This window comes from Pseudorca crassidens, chromosome 6 (genome assembly GCF_039906515.1).
Source record: "Pseudorca crassidens isolate mPseCra1 chromosome 6, mPseCra1.hap1, whole genome shotgun sequence".
NCBI classification, from domain to species: domain Eukaryota; kingdom Metazoa; phylum Chordata; class Mammalia; order Artiodactyla; family Delphinidae; genus Pseudorca; species Pseudorca crassidens.
Window position 1 is genome coordinate 18,811,801 of NC_090301.1, and position 21,869 is coordinate 18,833,669.

The window sequence follows — 21,869 nt, forward strand, 5'->3', positions numbered from 1 at the left end:
TGCCAAGCTGTGTTCCTCCATTCCCCGCCCCCAGGGCACTGACTGGGTTGTGTAGAGGCATCTTGGATCTCCTGAGACATGGCGCCACCCAAGCCCACACAGACTTCCCTGAGTGTGTGTGTGTGAGGTGGGGATGGGCAGGGCGTGTAGATCTGAGCGTGGGTCCCTCTTCTCTCGCACCCCAGCTATTTCCGGCAGTGTCCCCCAGTGAACCCTCCTACCGCAGCCTGCTCCTGACCAACACAGGCTCCATGCTGCTGACCTTCAACCTGGCCCCCAGAAGCAGCTCGGACGTCTCCCTACGGCCCAGCTCGGGCCTCGTGCCCCCTGGGGCCCACCAGATCTTCCTCATCTCTACCTACCCCAAGGGCACCTCCTGGAAGCAGCATGTTTTCTACTTGCAGTTCAATTTCTGCCCCCAGTATCTCAAGGTAGGAGGCAGGGGTAAGGACGGGGTCCTCGGGAGGGGGCCATAGTCTGGGGCTTCCCTTTTCAAAGCCACATTCTGGACCTGGCCCCTAAAGCTCCCCTAAAGTGGCCCAGGGGCTGTTCCTCCTCCAGGAAGTGGCACGGCAGGGAGAGGACCCCTCGGCCACATCTGGGAACAGCTATCCTCAGGACCTTGCCTGTCCACCTTATGGGGTCGGGACAAGAAAAGGGGTACAGAGGTCCCCAAGGAAGGACTGGGGGCAACCCGAAGACTCATATCTGCAGGTGGTAGAGGGGTGTTTGGGACCAGGGCAGGGAAAGGGTCCAGGGTGTTGGACCCATGTCTGGCCCATGAAATGGTCTGTACATCCTCTTTCAGTCCCTGAGTTCTTTTCCTTATCTCCTGGGTCAGTCACTACATACTCTGCCTTTGACAGAAGCTGCCCGTGCGCAGGCTGGGGGAGGGCCTTTTGCTGCCCTTTCCGAGGGGGGAAAAGCTGCCCGCCCGTGACTTTTGGGGGAGCCAGGGCTGCAGGGTGACGTCAGGGCACTGTCCTCCCTTCACTGGCCCCAGGAGGTATGCATGCAGAGCCGGGAGGAGCCGCTGCAGCTGAAGCTGGACGCCTGTAAAAGCGTCTTCTTCAAGCCCACCTGGGTGGGCTGCTCCTCCACCAGCCTCTTCACCTTCCAAAACCCGTCGCGTCTACCTCTGGAGTTTGAGTGGAGGGTCTCCCAGCAGCACCGGAAGATGCTGGCCGTGCAGCCCGCCAGGGGGATTATCCAGCCCAATGAGAGCCTGGTGAGTGCCCTGCCACACTGCCGAGGGCCAGAGGGAAGGGGCCCGTCATCCTCACCTGCACCAGCGTCTCTTACTCATGCCTATCAGGGGGCAGGCTTACCCTCCCATTCAATCCACAGTCACTTCTTCCAGCCTTATGGGTCGGTATGATTGTTACCACACCCCCATTTTACAAAGAAGAATTGAGACTTAGAGGGGAACAATAGCCATTTACTGAGACTGTGAGTTAGGAGGTGCAAAGCTGGGACTTGAAGCAGGGTTTCTGATGTCAGTGCCCAGAAACGAGTCCATTCTCCATCCCTGGTCCCCACCGTGGAGAGATCACTGGAAGACGGTGTGGAGACAAGTGGGTGGCTACCATTAAGGAGTGAGGAAGAGGGCTCGCGGAGGTCAAAGTGGCGGGTCCCTGGGGGGGGCATGGGTGGGGCCCAAACTAGCAGCCTCCCATCCCTGGTCTAGGGCCTCTTAGTTGGGGAGGCCCAACTTGAGGCAAGAACCACCAACACACGGTGTCTGTTAGAAGCCGGGGGTAGCAACCTGCAAGGCGAGAGACCACACAGACTTGGGAGTCCGCCTCAAGAGTTCACACCCCAGCTCCTGCCAAGCGCCCTCATCAGCTGTGTGACCTTGGGCAAGTTACCCCAGTTCTCTGAGTCTCCAGTTTCTCATCAGACAATGAGGCACTAGAAGAATACCGCTTACCTCGTGGGGCTAAGGGATCGAGGGGCTAAGGGAGATGACATAGCACAAGATGTGTGTAAGTGGCTGGCACGGGGAGACACTCAGGATGGGTCACCATAGCCTGATGTCCTGCAGCGGGACCTTAGACGTCCAAGAGCCTGGGCAGGGCTTCCCAGAGACCCCCATGCAGGGCTAATCTTTGTGACCCCAGACGCTGACGTGGACCTTCAGCCCTCTGGAGGAGAGCAAGTACCTGTTCCGAGAGGGGATGTGGGTCTGGGAAGCTGGCCTGCCCCCAAACACCAAGCCCTCCGCCACCACCCACTACCTGCTCCGGCTGGTGGGCATGGGCCTCCGCAGCAGCCTCTCCGTGAGTGGGAGGACCCCGGCGAGGAAGGGAGGGGGCAGGGGACCAGGGCACCTGCGGGAGGGAAGGCCCCAGGGTGCCTGAACCTGTCCTTCCTTGGGGATTCTCTGAGGCCAGGGTTGGGTAAGACGGGGCCGTGGACCTGGGGGAGCCCCCCACCCCGGCCTGGCTGACTCTGGCCCTCAGGCAAAGGAAAAGGAGCTGGACTTTGGGAACGTGCTGGTGAACAGCGAGCAGACCAGGATGCTGGTGCTCCTGAATGACGGCAACTGCACCCTCTATTACCGCCTGTTCCTGGAGCAGTGCAGCCCTGAGGCTGTCGGCAACGGCCCCCTCGGTACTCAGGCCTGGGCGGGACTGGGCTGGGAGGCAGGCAATGAAGGGCGCTGGTTAAGACTGGTTAACCAGACCGTGGCTCGGGAGCAGGCAGAGCAGGGCTTAAAACGTGGTGCTTCCACTTCCTAGATGTGTGGCGTTGCCGGGTGATTGTCCTCTCTGAGCCTCAACTCCCTCATCTGTAAAATGGGGCTGCTGGTGGAGCCTGCCTCACCGGGCAGCTAGGTGGCGCAAAGTGCTTAGCAGATGCCAGTGACACCAAGACACGTCCTCACACTGTCTTGATCTGGAGGAAGCACTCTGCTCCCCATTTCCTGGCTCAGGGCCTGCTCTCTAACCAGAGCAATGCTGGTCCAGGGGAGAGTATCTGGGGTGGAGCAAGAGGAAAGGCTGGACCTCCCTGTGTTGCACTGAGGGCCTCCTCTGCCCTTGACCCCACCCGGTCATTCCTGAACAGCTCTGCAGCTGGACCGCACAGAGGGGAGCATGCCGCCCCGGTCCCAGGACACCATCTGCCTGACCGCCTGTCCCAAACACCGTTCCCAGTACTCCTGGACCATCAACTACTCTCTCCTCTCCCACAGAGGTACCTGGGCCATCTGGCACGGAGAGTCAGGACCAGGGAGGAAAGGGGGAGGACTGTGTGAGCAGGACTTGGGGTGGGAGGATGCCGAGGGTTCAGACAGAGCTGGCAGAGTGGGTGTGAGTGTGCCAGGGTGTGCCTTTGGGTGTCTGGTGTATATGCCTCATACCAACCACATCTGTATGTGTGGGTGTCCGTTTGTGTGTGCCTGAGCTGTGGAGGACTCAACGTGAAGGGCTGGGCGCTGTGCTGATTTACTGTGGGATCGTAAGCAAATCCTCAGCTGCCCTGGGCCTCAGTTTCCTCCTTCATAAAATGAGGTTGTTACCATCCTGCCCCGGGGCTGCCTAATAAGAGTCCAGCACAGGAGAGTGGCTAAGAGTGTGGACTCCCTGGAATTGGATCCTGGCCTCAGCACTTATTAGCCATGTAATCTTAGCGACTTGTTTAACCTCCCTATGCCTCAGTTTCCACATCTGTAAAATGGGGATAATAATGGTGCACAGGCAAAAAAATAAAGTACATGTTACCACAGGGGCAAACCTTGAAAACATTACGCCAAGTGAAAGGAGCCAGTCACAAAAAGCTGCACATTGTATGATTCCATTTATGTGAAACACCCAGAATAGGCAAATCTACAGAGACAGAAAGTAGATTAGTGGTTGCCAGGGGTGAACGGAGAGTGACAGCTACTTGGTACTGGGTTTCTTTGGGAAAGACTGAGAACGTTCTAAAATTTGTGGTGATGGTTGCCCAACTCTGAATATACAAAAAACATCACTGAATTGTATGTGTTAAAAGGGTTAATTTTATGGCATATAGATTATATCTCAATAAAGCCATTAGTACGTGTAATCAGTAGTTTGAAAACAGTGCACAGTGGTGTTTGCACAGCTCTTAGGACAGTGCCTGGTCCATAGAAAGTATCAGATAAAGTTTGGCTGTTGTTGGAAGCATCCCAGAGTCTGCTCCTGACAAGGGTCCTAGGACAGGTTTCCCGGGACCCCTGCATCCTCAGCCTGTACGCCCCGCCCCAGGGGAGCTGGGAGGTGAGCCCACCCCTCTCTCTCGCACCGCTTTCCCCCAGATAACAAGGTTGGGGAGAAGCAGGAGCTGTGTCGCGTGTCCCTGATGGCCGTGTACCCCCTACTCTCCATCCTGGATATCTGCTCCATGGGCAGCGCCGAGGGCATCACCCGGAAGCACCTGTGGCGCCTCTTCTCCTTAGACCTGCTCAACAGTTACTTGGAGCGCGACCCCACCCCCTGGGAACTCACCTACCAAGCGCCCACCCGGCACAGGTGAGGTGGGCCTGGGGGAGAGGCAGGGCCTGTCTGGGGATGTTCTTGGAGCTTTCCGTCCATGCCCTCAGCCCCAGGCCCTGTCCAAGAAGGGGGTCCCTATCTCCTCCCCAATTCCTGCCCATCCCCGGAGGAGCATGGAGAAGGCAGGGATGGGCTTGAGGTCTAAAGTGCTGACCCACCCCTGCCCCTGAGTCCCAGATTCTCCAATTCCCACCTATGGGGAGATGGGTGCCAAGCCAGCCACCCCTGGAAGGGCCCCATCCTGTCCGCAGCCCTGTTTCTGAGACCATTTCTCTGCTCCACACAGCACCAGCCAGATCCCCTCTGTCTTCACCCCTCTGAAGCTCAACTTCAATTTTGGGGCAGCACCAATAGATGCCCCACCCTCTGTGGTGTTCCTGGCCCTGAAGAACGGTGGAGTGGTGCCCCTGGACTGGTACAGTGTGGGGGCCCGGGGGGCCGGGGGACAGGGGCTTGGAGGCCTTCTCTTGCTGGTGGTAGCCCTGGATGCCTGGTATCTGTGAAGTGTGCCCCCCGCCCCCACTGAAGGATGTAGAGGCCAGGGTGGGACTAGGGTCGCCCAGCAGGACACCAGACCTGTCACTGGCTGAGTCGCGTCCACAGGCTCAGAAATGGTCGAATCACCCTACGGAGACTGGCAGGGTCATCTTCAGAGCTTAAGAAATGAGAAGTAACCGTCACGCATCTGCTGCACGCTAGCCGCTGGCCTTTATGAGCCTCTTCTCCTCCGAGCCTCACACCGACCCTGTGAAAAAAATCCCCCTCTGCTGACTCTTTCACAGATGGGAGGCTAAGGACTCAACCAAGAGCATTCAGCCATTAGAGGCAGAGCCAAGTTCAAGCCCAGATTTGTCCAACTCCAGAATCCCCGCCTACACTGGTTAGTCAGCAAGAAGCTGCGAGGTGCTCCTGCGTCCCAGGCATTGTGCTAGGCACTGGGGCAGCCCCGACAGAGCCCCAGGCCAATGGGGGCCGGGCCTGCACAGGGGCGAGTTGAGGGTCTCTGGCAGGGAAGGACAGTGCTCTGCTGCCACAGCGCCGTTGTCAGGGAGATGACAGGGCTAAGCAAAGCCAGTGAGCTGCAGGAAGGGTCGAGGCTGGCCATGGGGCAGGCTGCACTTCCCCAATCACAGGGGGCCCAGGCCTGGAGACCTGAGCCCGCCAAGCTGGGCCCTTCCTGTGCTTGGCTTTCCTCCCACTGGGGCCCCAAACTGGTGCCCAGTAAGCATCCTGTTTCCATGCCATCGCCATTTCTTTTTTTCCCTCCCTTCCTCTGCCACGCGCCTCGATTTCCTAATAAACTTCCTTCTGATGACTTCCAACTTTGCTTGGCTAGATGGAGGTGAGAAAGAAGTGTCCCCGTCTGGGTCAGGCTTGGGGGAGAGAGCCAGGGGCCCAGCCTGGGCATGGCAGTGAGTGGATAAGGGTGAACATATGCAGGGGGTGGCCATCTGTGATCTCAGGAACCTTCCTGCCTGAGCCGAGCCATGGGGTGCGCGTGGGTGAGGCTGGTGGGGGGCTGCATCATCCGGGGTGCAGTGGCCACCCTGTACTCTCCGGGTCGTCCTGCCCCTCCTGGTGGTGGAGGATGCCGGGGGAGCTGATTTATTAGGCGGCTCCTGTCTGAGAAGGGCCGGGACTGTGCGTAACTCAGGGCTCCTGGCCCTGAGTGACTGGGAAGCTTGGCAGGCTGGTGGGGGAGGCCCAGGGCCCGCCTGGAGCTCTGGATCTGCCATTCCCGGGGTTGTTTGAGTGGCTGGGAGCCAGGCCCCTGCAGGGCTCAGGAGTGGGGGCAGGAAAAGCGGCGCTGGCCTGTGTCCTGGTGTGGAGCAGGGTACTTTGGTGGACTGTGCGTGCGTGTGTATTTGTGTAGGAGCAAGCCAGCTCACACTCTCTATGGAGAGGGTCCAGGTTGTTGGAAACTGGGGCGGGAGGAAAGCCGGGCAGAGTGCCCACCGAGCTGGGCCGTCCATTGGGACATCATTGGAGGTTCAGGAAGGCAGTCCGTGCTTGTTCCCGGATTCCAAACACAGGGAACCTTCCTTGGAAGGCTTGACTCTCCTAGACTTTCTGTGTTGTTGTGTTTCCTTTCAATTTCTTAGAAGGCTATTTTTGAAAATTCTAGCCGGGTCTCTGCTAAACTCGTAAGGAACAGACTGAAGGTTTTATTCCTGCCAAGACCAGTAAGAAATGGGGAGTGTGGACTTGGCCTGCAGGCAGCAGCAGGCAGGACAGAAAAGCTGCCGTGCATTTAAGGGGTGATCCCTCACAGGCATCAGATATACTGGTTAACATCATCTGTTCCCTCACTCATTCATTAAGTCATTGGCTAAATGTTGACTGGGGCTTCCCAGGTGTAGGCTCCAGGCCCAGAGCTCAGAATAGCAATGCAGATGAGCCCAGGCCCTGCCCTCCAGGTGGGGCGGACCGGCCTTTCGGTGCAGGGTGACAAGTGCTGTGACAGAGGCTTGTGCAGCCACTTGCCTCTGTTTTGGAAGTGGTAGGTGGGGGTGGGCACATGAGAAAGGCTTCCTGGAGAAAGCTACAGCCAAGCTAGACCTGCAACCCAGGGAGCGGAGGCAAGAGAGGCTGCGAAGAGCCTCCCAGATGGAGGGTGTAGCGCGGGCATGGGTAAGAGAAGAGGCCACAGAGTGGCTGCAACGTTGATAGGGGGACGGGCAGGGCCTTGGACTCCTTCTCCTTCTGAGAAGGATTCGTGGCTTGAGGCAGGGGGACAGGTTGGCAGGCTTCCACAGTCCCAAGATGGGGGCCCACACCAGAGGACTGGCAGGGAAAAGGGGGCTGTGATCATTTGGAGGGAGACTGGGTGAGGGCCAAGAGGGAAACCATCCAGACATCCCCGAAGTATCAAGATCACCAGTTTTGCCGCTGATCAATATCCCGCAAATAAAATGACCAAACAGTTTATTCGCCTGTAGCAAGTCAAACAATACAAGGGTGATGGAAGAGATGGAAGGAACACCCCAGCTCCCTCTCTAGTCTGCCCTGGAGGGTTTGGCATGAGCTTCCACTCTCAGCACTGGTACAAGGCACAGACACAGGGACGCAGCTACCCTTTCATTTCTTTTACCATAATGGCATGATGTTACACGTATTACTCTCTGCTCAGCGTTATAGCAATAACCTTTTCACTCAGCATTATGTCAATAACATTCCCTATAGGTCAATAAAGATCAAGACGTATAGATCTAACTCATTCTTTTTAATAGTTGCATAGTATTCCGTAATATGAATGGCCCTTATGTTTTAAAACCACTCTTTTATTAGATGACATTAGTTGTTCCCGGTGCTTTTTAATATTTGTTGCCATCACTAACAAAGTTGTAATCAACATCCCTGTGTGAGTACGTGTGTCTGTGTGTGTGTGCACGTGCGTGCCTGCCTGCCTGCCTGCACACTTACGTTTATTCCTGCAGCTTAGTTCCCCCGAATAGAATTTCTGAGTCAAAGGGCATTTTTTATTCTATGCACTTTTTATTCTAAAAGATGCTGTCATAATTCCTACAACAAAAGGTGGTAGCAATTTCTTCTCTCCCTGCCTGTGTTCAAAGATGTCATTGTTTCTAAACTTACCAGCATTGGATGTAACTATTTGTCACGATTCAGATGTGAAAATATTTAAGATTGATTCAAGGGAGTTTTGATTTTCATCTCCCGACTCCCCTTGAGCCTTTTCAGATGCGTTGGCTGTTTTCTTTCCCCCTTCTGGCCGTTCCCTCTTCATAACCTCTGCCCGTTTTGAGGACAGTTCCGTGCCATCCCTCTGAGAGCGCAGGGATCTTCTTTTCAGATGGTGACCTTGGGACCCCTTGGTCACTTATTTGGTCGCATTTAGAGTGCAGTGTCTGCTTCAGTACAGCACCAGGCATTACAGGGGCGCTCATTCTATGCCCAGCCTTGCTTTGGATTCAAGACTACCAGCCCTCTTGGGGACCCTTGGTTGGTGCTGCTGTCATTTCTAGGTGGCTCAAATGGCCCTTCCTAACAGCTTGTCACACAAACCCCTCCAGGGTCAGTGCCCAGCTCAAAGTGGCCCACATATACAAGCAGCACCCTGACCCCTGGCACCCACAATGCGAGCCCCAATCTCTGCTTTCCATTTAGTCACCAGGACCCTGCTTCTGTTCCTGGGTTTGGGGGCCATTAAGAAACGAGAATCCACAACTGCCGCATTTGCCCGGCCATGCATGGGAGAGCTTGCCTGCTGGGGGATGAAGAAAAGGCCTCCATCCATCCTGCCTGGGGCTCAGAGCTCCTGCCTCTGCTCTGACTGAGGGGCTCCACCCCTTCTGCTTTGCACCCCTTTCCCAGGGCCTTCCTCTTCCCAAGTGACCAGCAGATCGACCTGGAGCTGTGGGCAGAGCAGGTGGACTTCGACTGCACTGAGCTGCACCAAATACGTGTGCAGGACAATTGCATATTCTCCGTCAGCCCCAAGGCTGGGAGCCTGGGTCCCGGGCAAGAGCAGATGGTGGAGTTCAGATACAGGTGCTGCCCCCACCGCCCGCCCTGCACTTCCAGTCCTGGAGACCCCCTTCCCCCCGACTCCTGGAGGACGCTGGCCTTGCACTGTGTGACTCCAGGGTATCCTGAGTGGCTACCACCCTGAGAAGGCCCCACCTTCCCACCTGCAGGGGAAGTTTAATTTTCCTCTTGCCCCATCCCAGCTCGAGGGTTTCCACGTAGCTGCCCCAAAGCCATAGGTGTGCCATGACCGCTTGCTCTTCCACTCGTACCAGGGCTCAGTAACTCATCCCAGACTCTCTCCTCCCTTCCAGCCACCTGTTCATTGGCACTGATCGCCTCCCGGTGCTCTTCAAGGTGTCCCATGGCCGGGAGATCCTGGTGAGGCCCAGCCCTGGTCCTGTCCTGGAAAACCAAGAGAGAGGCACAGGGAGCCGTGCTCCCCAGAGAGATGGGGTCCAGATCTCTCTGCTGGATACTTCAGTTCCTCTCAGGGAAGGATGCTACTCACAGGTTTTCTATTTCCAGCTAAATTTCATAGGTGTGACAGTGAAGCTGGAGCAGAAGTACGTGCACTTCACCTCCACCAGCCATCAGTTCATCCCCGTCCCCATCGGCGACACACTGCCCCCAAGGCAGGTCAGTGGTACATTGTCCTGGTCACCAGGAGGCTTCAGTATTGATCTCTGTGTATCTGTATCAGCCCTTGACAGGATGACAAGGACCCTGCCCTCACTCTAAGAGGTGGGGTGACAGGTTGAACCCCAAGACTGGGCAACTGGGAGAGACCCAAGGCGAGAGGCTTCAGCTTCTTGGCACTGGTTCTAAACCTTTTGCCAGGCCTCATTCCCATGCAAAAGCAGGGAGTTCCTTCCTCTAACACAGGGTTTTTCAAACTTCTTTGACCATGAGCCACACTAATATATTTTGGAAAACCCAATACATACATACAACTGAAACAAAACAAATCAATACGTCACCACTACATGCTAAGTACTCTGATGTTTTCTTTTTTATTTTATTCTGTTCCATTTTTTTAAATGTTTTATTTATTTTATTTTACTTATTTTTATTTTTGGCTGTGTTGGGTCTTCGTTGCTGCGCGCGGGCTTTCTCTAGTTGTGGCGAGCGGGGGCTGTTCTTCGTTGCGGTGCGCGGGCTTCTCATTGCGGTGGCTTCTCTTGTTGCGGAGCACGGGCTCTAGGCGCATGGGCTTCAGTAGTTGTGGCGTGCGGGCTCATTAGTTGTGGCTCACGGGCTCTAGAGCGCAGGCTCCGTAGTTGTGGCGCACGGGCTTAGTTGCTCTGTGGCACGTGGGATCTTCCCGGACCAGGGCTCGAACCCGTGTCCCCTGCATTGGCAGGCGTGTTCTTAACCACTGCACCACCAGGGAAGCCCTGTTCCATTTTTTAAATGCTGGACATGACCTGATAAATTGGTTTCATGACCTGCTTACTAATGGGTCTCAGTCACAGTTTGAAAATCACTGCCCCAAAAGGGCATCTGTCTGGAGCATGAAAAGCTAGAATGTAAATCCTCAAAGCTATAGAATTTTATTTATTAATTGGAGGGAATCAGTTTCCTTTGTTCTGAAAATGTACATTGGAAATCTCCAATAGAGGATATAGTATTTTCACAAACACTTCATCACTCTGAAATTTCTAACAACTGAGAAGCCCTTGTGCTTCTGGGCAGGGGCCTCTAGCCCCTCCGCCGAGAGGCACAGGAATGGGCTTCCTAGACCTGAGAGGGGATCTCATAGTCCCGAGCTCTGCCCACTGCCTTACACCACCCTTTACGCCACTGGCTTCCCAGAAGCCCCACCCAGAAACCCAGACCCTCAAAAGAGAAGGCGAAGACTCACATGCCTCCTGGAAAGCTTTCCAGAGAGATCAGACCACTCCCCCATGGCCCTGAACATAGACAATGGAAAAGGCCCCCAGATCTGGAGAAGACCCAGTTGTACCTCCAGCCAAACTCCACAACTGTAGCCAAGCTGCCTTTTTCGTTCATAAGATGATGACAGATGGTGGCCTGGACCTGCAAGAGGGCAGAGGAAACTGAGAGAAGTGAACAGATTTAATTTACATTTTGAAGACAGAATCCCTGGGACTTGCTGGGGATTGGATCTGGGAAGTAAGAGAAAGGGATGGATGAAAAACGTATTGGATTCCTAGTTTGAGCCACTGGAAGTATGTAGTGCCATTTGCTGAAACAAGATACACTGGGGGAGGAATAGGTTTTAGAGTGAAGAGTTGGGTTTTGGCTGAATTTAAGAGGCCTATGAGACAACCAGGAGGCGTTGTTTAGTAGTAGTTGGATACCAGGTCTGAAGCTCAGAGGGTGGTCCAAGCTAGAGAAAGAGCATCAGCGCGTTCAGGGGTGGGTGCTGAGAAAGATGAGGGGCTGGACCTAAATCCAGACAAACTCTTTATTCTCACTGTCTTCCGTTTTCTCATCTCTAACATGGAGGCTTGGACCAGAAGATCTCTGGTTTCAGGCAGGCCGTTCTGTGATTCCCCAACTGTGGAGTTAGTCTTGGGGGACCTCATATCTTCCTTCTGCTCCCTTATCTGCCTGTAAGCACAACGACCTCTAATGGCAGACATGGAGTGGCAGCCTCACAGGTAATTAGAATGAGAGCTTAGAAAACGATGAAGGGTCTGGATGGTGTATGCATGGACATTCCCCTAAATTCCAACACTAGGGACACAAGCGTTAGTGTCCCCTTAAGTTGAGGTAAATAAAATAAGGTAAGGTAAATAAAATAAGTTGAGGTAAATAAAATAAAATAAGGTAAATTGAGAGCAAATAAAATAAGAATTACAGATTATACTAAAATGTCACAGGTTGAAAATATAGTTATATACTTCTTGGGTGATCAAGCCATACGGGAAATCAGAGGTATTTAAGGGAGCTCTGGGACTGTAAGGGCGACGTCACGGGGATCAACCTGCCCTCCTACAGTGGACACAGAATCCCAGGCTCTCTGCATTGCAGCCCAGAGCTGGTGTGGAGATTTCCCTGTTCCTTCCCCCTGCAGATTTATGAGCTGTATAATGGTGGCTCGGTGCCCGTGACATATGAGATCCAGACCAGCATCCTGTCGCAGGTTCAGGAAAAAAATTTTGATCACCCCATCTTCTGCTGCCTCAACCCCAAAGGGGAGATCCAGCCAGGTACAACTGCTCTCGTCTTCTGGATCTTCTCACCTATTGAGGCCAAGACCTACATGGTGAGCAGCAGCCTGGGCTAACACGGGCTTGGGCCGGGGGTTGGAGGTGGCCTCCCCATCAGGCCTTGCTCTGACCAGTGCCTTCCCCCACCTTCCTAACTTCCCAGGTGGATGTGCCCATACACATCCTGGGATGGAACTCAGCCATCATCCGTTTCCAGGGAGTGGGCTATGACCCTAACATCATGGGCGACACAGCCCCATTCCACAACATCTCCTCATGGGACAATAGCTCCATCCACTCGAGGCTGATGGTTCCTGGACAGGTAGGGGGAAGGGATCTGGGAAGGCCTGAGGCCTAGGAGGAGACTGAGGGTCCAGGGTGTCCACTGCGGAGGGGTGGGGAGGCTGCGAAAGAAGAGACGGAGTTGAGAAGGGAGCAATACAGAGGTGAACCTGGAACCAGCCCTCCTCCAGGTTTAGGAGGCAGCACCAGCTCCATGAGAGGCTTACCCTGCCACCTAGTGCCCACAGGTGTTCCTGCTCCAGCCACTCCACCTGCTGCAGGGCCCTCCACCCGCCCTTGCCTCTGGGCATTGGGATGGAGGTATTGAAAGGAGTAAAAAGAAGCTCTGCCAGTCTAGGGCACTGAGATATTATCTTCATATAGAACAGTCTCTCCCCTGGATGTAGATGGATTTTGCTGAAATATCTAGGGTCAGTAATACTACCTTTAGTTCACACACTCCTCACTGTTGGGAGGTATGACGCATCCATCCATTTCCCCACTGATCCACATGCCTGTTTATTCATCCATGTATCTCTCCATCCATGCACTCATCCAGTTACTATCCACCAATGCATCTGCCTGTCCACTCTTCCACTCCTACCCTCTTTGGACTCTTACTGAAGGATGAGTACTGTGGGGTCACAGAGAAGAGCCAGACAAAGTCTCAGCTCTGGAGGCACTCAGGGTCTAGACAGAGAGAAAGTGCCCCTTCCATGGCCTCAATCTTTCCAGACACCCCTACAACACAGCGCCTGCTGTGTGCGCAGTGAAGGTACCAACAGCTGATCACCTACTAATTTACAACCATCCTTCAGAGACGAATTTTGTCGGCTTTACTTCTGCCTTCTCTAAGCGAATTCTGATTTCTCAGCCCTTCCAAGCCTATTTTAATGGTCAAAATCATAGGCTTTAGAGTGAGACTGTCAGGGTTTGTCCCAGCTGTGCCTGTGAGAGACCTTTGGAAAATTATTTATGCTCTCTGAACCTCAGCAGCACATCTATAAAGTGAAAATGATTAGTAGTACCTATATATAGTAGTGGCCTATATATTGGGCCACTGTGAGGATCAAATGCATGTCAGTTGCCTACAGTGGTACCTGGCCTGTTGAAAGCACTGAGTGACTGGTAGTGGTTGCTATGCTGAGTACTACTTCACCTCCCAAAGTTGCTGTTGTGTTGTCTCCACCAACAGAACGTCTTCCTGTCCCAATCGCATATCTCCCTGGGAAACATTCCTGTGCAGAGCAAGTGCAGCCGCCTGCTGTTCCTCAACAACATCTCCAAGGATGAGACAATTGTCTTTGTCTGGCAGCGGAAGGCTCTAGACTTCGGGGAGGTGAGAGTTCCCTGTGTTTGCAGAATGAGAACCTCCAGAGGGGCTCTAGACTCATCCCATCCCATCCCACTCCGTTCCACTCCATCCCATCCCACCCCATCCCACCCCACCCCATCCCACCCCCTATCCCGTCTTGTCCCATACAATCCCTGTGAAGGTCCAGAGACTCCTTCCCAAAATAAACAGGTGTCTGTGAGTCCTATGAGAGGAGAGGTGGCTCCTGAAGAGACGATCCCGTTTGTGGTGACCCTGAAGGCCTCAGTGCATGCCAGCTTCTATAGCATGGACCTGGTATGCAAGGTAGGATCAGCCTTAGCGAGAAGCTGGGATGGTGCACAGCTCCCAGTCTTGAGGTGTGGGGTGGTCTGTGAGATCCCCAGACCCCCAGAGAGAGGCAAAGGCCAACCTCTGGAAGAGTGGGGGGCCCACAGAACAGGCCCAGGCCAAGGCCCTCCAGACCTTGGTCTTCTCTCTCCTTGTCCTGAGCCACAGGTGTACCGGCAGAAACTCCTGACGCAGTACCGTAAGGAACTGCAGGAGTGGGAGGACGAGAAGGTGCGGCAGGAAGTGGAGTTCACCATCACAGATAGGAAAGCAAAGGTGATGAGGGCAGGGTGGGCTTTGAACACCACAGAGCTTTCCAATTGGCCTTGCCAGAGGGGACAGAGGTGGTGATCCGAGGTGGTCCTAAAAAACTGGTCAGCCTGACTTAAGAGATTAGATTTCTTTCATTAGGCTAAGCATAGCACATCCCCCAGAGACTCTCTGGATACTGAAAGCTGGCTGACCATTCCCTGCTTCCTGTAGCCTGTATTTAATGAATACCCACCCGGTGCTGGGCACTGGGGACCCAGGGGAAACCAGGCAGAGCTCACCTTCTGCTGGAAGAGAGTGTGGCGTAGTGGTTTCAGGTACAGGCTCTGGAAACAAATTGCCCAGGTTTGTTTCCTGACTTTGATGATTTCTAGCTCTGTGATCTTAGTCAAGTTATTTAACCTCTTAGTTCCCTCAACTGTATAATGGGGGGTAATAGGACATCTGAGACTGGCTTCAAGATAATCCAGAGATGGGGTATAGATGAGACAAAATTGGCCATGAACTGCTAATTGTTCAAGCTGGGTGGGGGTAATGGAAGATTCTTTGTAGCACTCTCTCCACTTTTGAATACTTTTGTAATTTTCCATATTAAGAAGGTTAAAAAGCGAGTTCCCTGGTGGCCTAGTGGTTAGGATTCTGGGCTTCCACTGCCATGGCCCGGGTTCAATCCCTGGTCAGGGAACTGAGATCCCACAAGCTGTGCAGCATGGCCAAAAAAAAAAAAAAAAGGTTAAAAAGAAAAGTTGTTAAAATATTTTATTTTATTCTTTTTAAAATTTATTTTATTTATTTAGTTTTGGCTGCATTGGGTTTTCATTGCTGCGTGCGGGCTTTCTCTAGTTGGAGCGAGCGGGGGCTACTCTTCATTACGGAGCGCGGGCTTCTCATTGCGGTGTCTTCTCTTGTTGCGGAGTACCGGCTTTAGGCGCGAGGGCTTCAGTAGTTGTGGCACGCGGGCTCAGTAGTTGTGGTTCACAGGCTCTAGAGCGCAAGCTCAGTAGCTGTGGCACACGGGCTTAGTTGCTATGTGGCATGTGGGATCTTCCCAGACCAGGGCTCAAACCCGTGTCCCCTTCATTGGCAGACAGATTCTTAACCACTGCACCACCGTGGAAGCCCCAAAATATTTTGAAATGTGAATAAATTGTTATCTGCTTTGTGGCACTGCTGCGAGGATTAAATGAGTTAATGCATGTAAAGTGCCTACAACAGTGCCTGGCACCCAGTAAGCACTCACTAAACATGGGCTATTACTCTTTATGCAGGGGAGACTGATAATAAATGATACGAAGTATCCACCTTGGATCCTCCTCCCCACGGTTGCATTCTTTTTTTTTTTTTTTTTTTTGTCTGCGTTGGGTCTTCATTGCTACACGCGGGCTTTCTCTAGTTGCAGTGAGCAGGGTCTACTCTTCGTTGTGTTGCTTCTTATTGCAGTGGCTTCTCTTGTTGCGGAGCACGGGCTCTAGGCACGCAGGCCTGTGGCGCACAGGCTCAGTAGTTGTGGTGCACGGGCTTAGTTGCTCTCTGGCACGTGGCATCTTCCCCGACCAGAGCTCAAACCCATGACCCTTGTATTGGCAGGCGTATTCTTGACCACTGCGCCAGCAGGGAAGTCCCCACGATTGCATTCTTGCACCTCGATCACCCCTGTGTACTCCACACTGAACCCCCAGGGAGACACTACTCCCCTCTGAACCTCTGGCCCAACTGTGAAGGCAAATCATGTCTTGAGGGCTATGGGAGAAGGGATTTCTGAATTAAGGCTTAATAAGGATGGCTGTTTCCTTATCAAGCCAAACCACAAAGCTCCAGGGCACCAGAGAAGTACCCTTGGGGCAGCCTGCAGTGTTTGGTGACATCTCCATTTCTTTCCTTTAGTTAGGTAACCAGATTTTCCAAGTCTGCAGGCAGCACTTCCCTAGGGAAGGTTCTGGAAGAGGGTGTGGCTGGGAGTTGGGCAGAACCAAGGGGGCAGCAGGTGCTGACATTGATTTCAGGCCCTACGTGGGTCAGCAGGAAGGGGAGGAAGAGGGGAGTCCCTCTAGGCCTCTTGCGTCCTAAGCCGGGGGTCTCTTTGCTTCCACAGAGAAGGGCGTGTTGTACAGCTTGTGAACCTGTGAGCAAGTACAGGGTGAGGACGTAAGCCCAGGCCTGTCTCCTTGGGATAACTTGAGAGGATCCTTGCTTCCTCTCCAGAGAGACGTCCAACCTCTGGTCTAGTCTCCTGGAAGGGAGGGATGAAAGTGCCAATGGGTGCGGATGAAATGCCAGGGGTGTCACAAAAGACCTGGTTGGGGGGCTAGGGACCCATCAGTGATGGGAGCGCAGTCCCTAAGCCCCTGTCATCCATGCCTCCCCTTTCCCAAAGACGCTGCCCCCCATCAAGAACCAGTGGTGTCTCAACTGCCCAACCAGCTGGAGCCTTAAGATCGCAAAGGAGGAGGCACGCTGGCCATGCCCCCAGCCGCCCTCGCCAGGGACGCTCAGCTTAGGCCTCACTGCCCGCGCCCATGCCACCGACTACTTCCTGGCCAACTTCTTCTCTGACTTTCCCCGCCACTTCTTGCACCGGTGAACTCTCAGGGAGGGAGGGGTCTGCTTGCTCTGCTCTCTGCCACCCTCCCGCTCTAGAACAGGACTGCCCAGACCTAACCCTTGCTGAGGGCTTGAAGCACGTGCAGTATCACTGGGACTTCTGGGGCACTGCTGGGCCCAGAATGCCCCCGTTACTGTTAGGCCCTTATGAGGAGGGGGCAAAGAGCCAGAGCCCCTGGGGAACCCACTTAGGCCTCCCTGCCTCCCCTCCTTCCTTCCCTTTCCAACTTGGAGCCTCTCCAGGTCCTGTGCCCACTCTGAGAGTCGGGCTTGGTTCCCCAAATGCAGCAGCACTATGTTGGGTTAAGGCTGGGGGCTGCCCCAAACTCACCTATGTCCTCATGACTGGGCAGCCACCATCACTGCTCATGCCCCCAACCCCAGCGTGGTGGCTTGCCCAGGCCACTCAGAATGCCACGGCCTGCCCCAGGGAGCTGCCAAAGAGGAAGTACCCCAGGGAGGAGTCGGAGGCTGGTGAGGAATTATCCACGGACAAGTGGGCCCCTGTCTCCAAGCAGGAGAAGCAGCTCCTGACTGACTGTCTCACCACCATAATCAGGTGACCACCCACCCCCTAAACGCTCACCCCTCCATCTCCCTTGTTCATTCGTCAATTCTGGGTCCACCCAAAGCCCCTGAAATCCCAGCCCTTCCTTTCCTGAAAGATAGAACTTCCTCACAAGATCCTTCCACTGGTGGTCCCAGGCCCTTGAGGATGGTACAGCTCTAATGGAGCTGGCTGGAGGGATCCTCAGGGCTGGGTCCCGAGTTCTGCCTTGTCGTGTCTGGTAGATGCGGTCTGGAGCCAGTTCACTGTCTCTCCAGGGCTCCGGGCCTCATCTGTGTAACTCTGACATCCTGGCTCTTCCTCTACCATATAATGTTCACCTTTAAGAATCCACGGGGCCCAGAGATGCCTTTATCTAAAGAAGGAATGGGAGGGAGCAACTGATCAGGGGCTCCCCTCCCCCCACCTAGCACCTGTTTGTGGACACAGTAGCCAAGAACCACCCCTTGGGGAACCCCTGAAGCCAGAGCCCCCCAGAGGGGGCTGCAAGGCCTCTCAGTGAGGACCTTCTCCTCCTCCCTGCCACCCAGGGGTCTGCTGGAGGACAAGATCTTCCATGAGGCTGTGGACCGAAACCTGGTGGAGCAAATGCCTTACTTCTGCCAGTTCTGGAATGAGCAGTCGGCAAGGTTCACGGCCCAGAACGGCAGCCTGCACTTAGCTCCAGCAACGTCTCAGTCCTCCAGCAGCTCTGAGGTCAGCAAAGACAAAGAGGAGGCGGAAGACAAACGGAGGCTGAGGAAGAAGGAAGAGGGGGGAGAGGAGGAGCTGGAGGAGGAGGAAGAGAAGTTGCCCTGGACGGAGACGAAGCCCACGCTGCAGCCCACGTCCCAGGAGTCCCTGAAATGGCAGTGGCAGCAACAGCTGAAGGTCTCACTGAAGGAGAAGCAAGAGCAAGATGAGAAGGAGGCCATCAGCCGGTAAGCAGCCAGACCACCGTGAGGGTTGGCGGGGGCGGGGTCAAGTGCAGCAGGCTCCTAGGAGGCGATGGTGTGCTGGGGCTCTACCTGTGTGAGCTTCTCTTTCCAACTCAGTGTTCATTGACATCACTGTTGGACGCTTAAGGCCTCAGTGGGAGTATTTACGAAATGGCGATCCAAGCTTTAATTTTCTTCTCCAAGAGCAGACTATTAACGTTTACCATCACACCACTTCCAGGAGGGTGATTATAGCCGTCAAAGTCTCTTAAATGAGTTTTTAGAGCCAGGAGAAAAGTACCACCTCTTCTTGCACCGCCTTTCCCTGGGGCTGCTCTGGGGTTTTCTGTCTGTGGTGGGATTCCCCAGGAGTCCCTTCTGCACCGTCTCATCGCTCGATGCCTTTCCCCAACCCTGGCCCTGGGATGGGGACTCCGATTCCCTGGGTTCGAATCCCACCACGTGTACCAGCAGCGTGACGTTTGGCAACTTGGTCTGTTTAAGCCGTAGTTTGAACGTCTGTAAAATTGGAACAAGGACGCCTCATAGTGTTGGGAGGGCGGGGAGTTAAAATGAGAATCCACGTAGAGCACGCGGCAAACGATACAGCACAGAGGAGGCCAGCGGAGAACCAGAGCGCGGTCGGTGGCGGCGCTGACCCCGGCGCCCCCGCCTCCCGCCCCGTAGGCTCCCGGCTTTCGTTAGCCTGCAGGAGGCGCTGCTGGAGAACATGATCCAGAACATCCTGGTGGAGGCGAGCCGCGGGGAGGTGGTGCTCACTTCGCGGCCACGCGTCATCGCCCTGCCGCCGCTCAGCGTTCCCAGGTGGGGGGGCCCGGGCCAGCGGCCGCTGGAGGGGCGCGAGGGGCTTCAGGGACGGGCAGCCTCGGCGGGAAGCCTCTCCCCGACCCCCCCTACCTGGAGCTTTCTGTCATCCAGGATTCTGACTCCCGACTCGCTGCCAGCGGCGTCCCCGGGGCCGCAGCAAGCGGAGATGCCCGGCTCGACTGAGCCGCCCCCCACCAACTGTTTGCAGACGCCAGCGCCCACCCCCTCCGACTTGCAGCTCTAGGTTCCTCCCGCCCCCCTCTCCATCACCCCCCAGTAAAGCATCTATAGCTTTATTTCTATATCTGCCTTAACTTTATTTCCCCGACACGACAAGAACTCGCGCGCGCGGTCTCAGAGGGACAGATGGTGGAAGCGGCCAAGGTGGACCGCCTCGACTCATTGGAGACTTAGGGGCTGGGAGGTTGCGCCTCTCCACTCCGCTCGGCAGCTGGGCAAGAGTTCTCACTGCTCGCTGCCGGGCGCTGGACCTGGTCTGGCCAGTGGAGGGCGCTTCGGGCGGGGCCTGGCTGGCCTTTGACCCAGCAGAGCCGGGTGGACAGGAGCCGAGCGCCAGGCCTGGTCTGCGCAGCAGGTGGCCGCGGAGCAAGGTTGCCACCCCTACCCTTTCCCCGCCGCGCTTGCTCTGAGGCTCGGCCCTTCCACCTCTAGCTTTTTCTCAGCATCTGCCGGACTCCCGGGACTCTGCTGAGGTTGGGAAATCGAGGCATCTCGCGGAGGGCCAAGAACTAGACGCTGGGGTGCGGGTGAAGATCATCGCTAGACAGCGGGCCACAGACCCTACTAAACGACTCTCATCGTGAATCTGAATCCCCAGACCAGGGGATGTCCCACTTTCCCTAGGATACCCACCTCCGGTTCCCCCTAACCTCCGCCTGGCAGCCTCTGTCCTCGGCTCCACCCCCCCTCCCCGAGGCAGGTGGGTGGAAAAGTGACATCTGGTGTTGTTCCAGAGGCGCCCAGGTCCCCGACACCCCCCCCTCCACCGCCACCGCCAAGGCCTCGGAGGAGCTCCGGCCCCAAAGCCTAGGCGGGGGCGGGGAGAGGGGCGCTCCGCCTCCTCTGAGTCAATATTTGCCTCGAGCAAACGGGCGCCCGGACAGGTGTGAGTGTGTGTGTGCGTGAGCGTGTGTGTGTGTGTGTGTCTAGGGGCGGGGACTCAGTAGGCCGTATAAAGCGCGCTGAGCCGGGGCTCCGGCACAAGCTCCGGGGCGTGCGCTGGGGACCAAGCCAGGCAGGGCCCGGCCGGGTGGAAGGTGGCCAGGAAGGGAGGGGCGGGCCAGGTGCGCACCTGTAGTGGCCACTGCGGCCGCCGACGTGTCAGCCGCAGACGCGCGCAGGGGAGGGCGGCAGCTAGCGGAGTGCTGTGCCGCACTGCGCTCGCCGAAGACCAGGACCAGGAGACCACCGAGGGCCACAGCCTGGCCCCGGGCCCTCCGCTCCCGCCCCGCGACGAGCCCCTCGCACAAACCGGACCTGAGCGTTTTGTTCGTTCGGCTCGCGTGAGGCAGGGGCGGCCTCTCAGCACCCGCCCGGGGGCCCGGCCCGATCGCCACGCAAGCACCTGTCGCCGCCGCCGCCGCCATAAGGGTCGGAGAGGCTGTGCGCCGCTCCCCGGGGAGATCCGGCTCCCATCCGGCCCCGCCCGCACTGCCTGGTCCTGCCCGCAACTCCTGGGCTGCCCGGCTCGATTCCGGATAATACGGGCCGGCGGAGCAGGCTCCACCGGGTGGCATGGAGGGCTGTGGGCCTGGTCAGGAGCCCTTCCGGAGGTGAAAACCCGCCTTCTAGTCCGGCTCTGTCCCAGCGACTTCTGTGGCCTTGGGCAAGTCATTTCATGGCCTCTCCTCGGGCTTTCCTCCAACCCCCATCCCCCATTTGTGCAATGAGGGGGGTTGGTCTGGCCTCCCGCGTGGGTCCCACCACTCCCCATATCCTAGTTTCTGGGCTTTTAGCAATGCTTTTGAGGCCCCTGACCTGGGGAGTTTGAGGCTCTCAAGGGGTTGGAACAGCAGCTATGAGGTGTGGGAAATCTGGGTGGGGGGAGCTAGAATCACAGTGGATCAAGTCCAGCTCCTCCACATATCTTTGGTGCTGACATCCTGAGGGTTCACTCCCTGCCATCTCCTTGACCCATCCTTCAGTCTTCCCATGTTCAAGACAGACAGACTGATCGAAAAGGACAAACACGGGGTCCGGTAGCCCTTGCCTGATGGGGTTCCCAGGCACTGCAGCTCACTGCCTTTCCCAAACTTCATAATCCCGAGGCCTCTTGTTTCCGTCAGCTGGAGGTGGGGTAGGTCTGCGTGGCCCTCAGATTAGGTGGGAGTCCATGGGTCATTAGCCACAACCCAAACCTAGGACAGACCACCTGCGTTTTCAGTGACTCAAAGTGTTAAGATCTGACACGGGGGAGGAGGATGAAGATTGCCGTAGACCCCTGGCCTCCTGCTTGGAGAGCCTAGAACTGAGGCCTGGGGTCAGTCTGAGCTCCCAGTCGAGCCGCTGCCCTGTGATTCCAGGTGTACTCCATTC

At 55.7% G+C, this 21,869-nt stretch overlaps 1 protein-coding gene across 1 annotated transcript in view; it reads left to right on the forward strand.

The window, feature by feature from the left end:
• CFAP65 (cilia and flagella associated protein 65) overlaps positions 1-19,557 on the forward strand; it is a 61,783-nt gene extending 42,226 nt beyond the window's left edge. The window contains exons 16-36 of the mRNA XM_067739936.1: positions 186-431; positions 1,004-1,228; positions 2,121-2,279; positions 2,463-2,613; positions 3,070-3,198; positions 4,283-4,496; positions 4,807-4,935; positions 8,853-9,029; positions 9,320-9,386; positions 9,534-9,644; positions 12,049-12,240; positions 12,348-12,506; positions 13,662-13,805; positions 13,992-14,105; positions 14,298-14,405; positions 16,492-16,536; positions 16,774-16,976; positions 17,431-17,559; positions 18,099-18,488; positions 19,173-19,310; positions 19,425-19,557. Of these exons, the coding sequence (XP_067596037.1) occupies positions 186-431; positions 1,004-1,228; positions 2,121-2,279; positions 2,463-2,613; positions 3,070-3,198; positions 4,283-4,496; positions 4,807-4,935; positions 8,853-9,029; positions 9,320-9,386; positions 9,534-9,644; positions 12,049-12,240; positions 12,348-12,506; positions 13,662-13,805; positions 13,992-14,105; positions 14,298-14,405; positions 16,492-16,536; positions 16,774-16,976; positions 17,431-17,559; positions 18,099-18,488; positions 19,173-19,310; positions 19,425-19,557 (3,363 nt within the window). The remainder of the gene's footprint in view (positions 1-185; positions 432-1,003; positions 1,229-2,120; positions 2,280-2,462; positions 2,614-3,069; positions 3,199-4,282; positions 4,497-4,806; positions 4,936-8,852; positions 9,030-9,319; positions 9,387-9,533; positions 9,645-12,048; positions 12,241-12,347; positions 12,507-13,661; positions 13,806-13,991; positions 14,106-14,297; positions 14,406-16,491; positions 16,537-16,773; positions 16,977-17,430; positions 17,560-18,098; positions 18,489-19,172; positions 19,311-19,424) is intronic.
• The last annotated feature ends 2,312 nt before the right edge of the window (positions 19,558-21,869 follow it).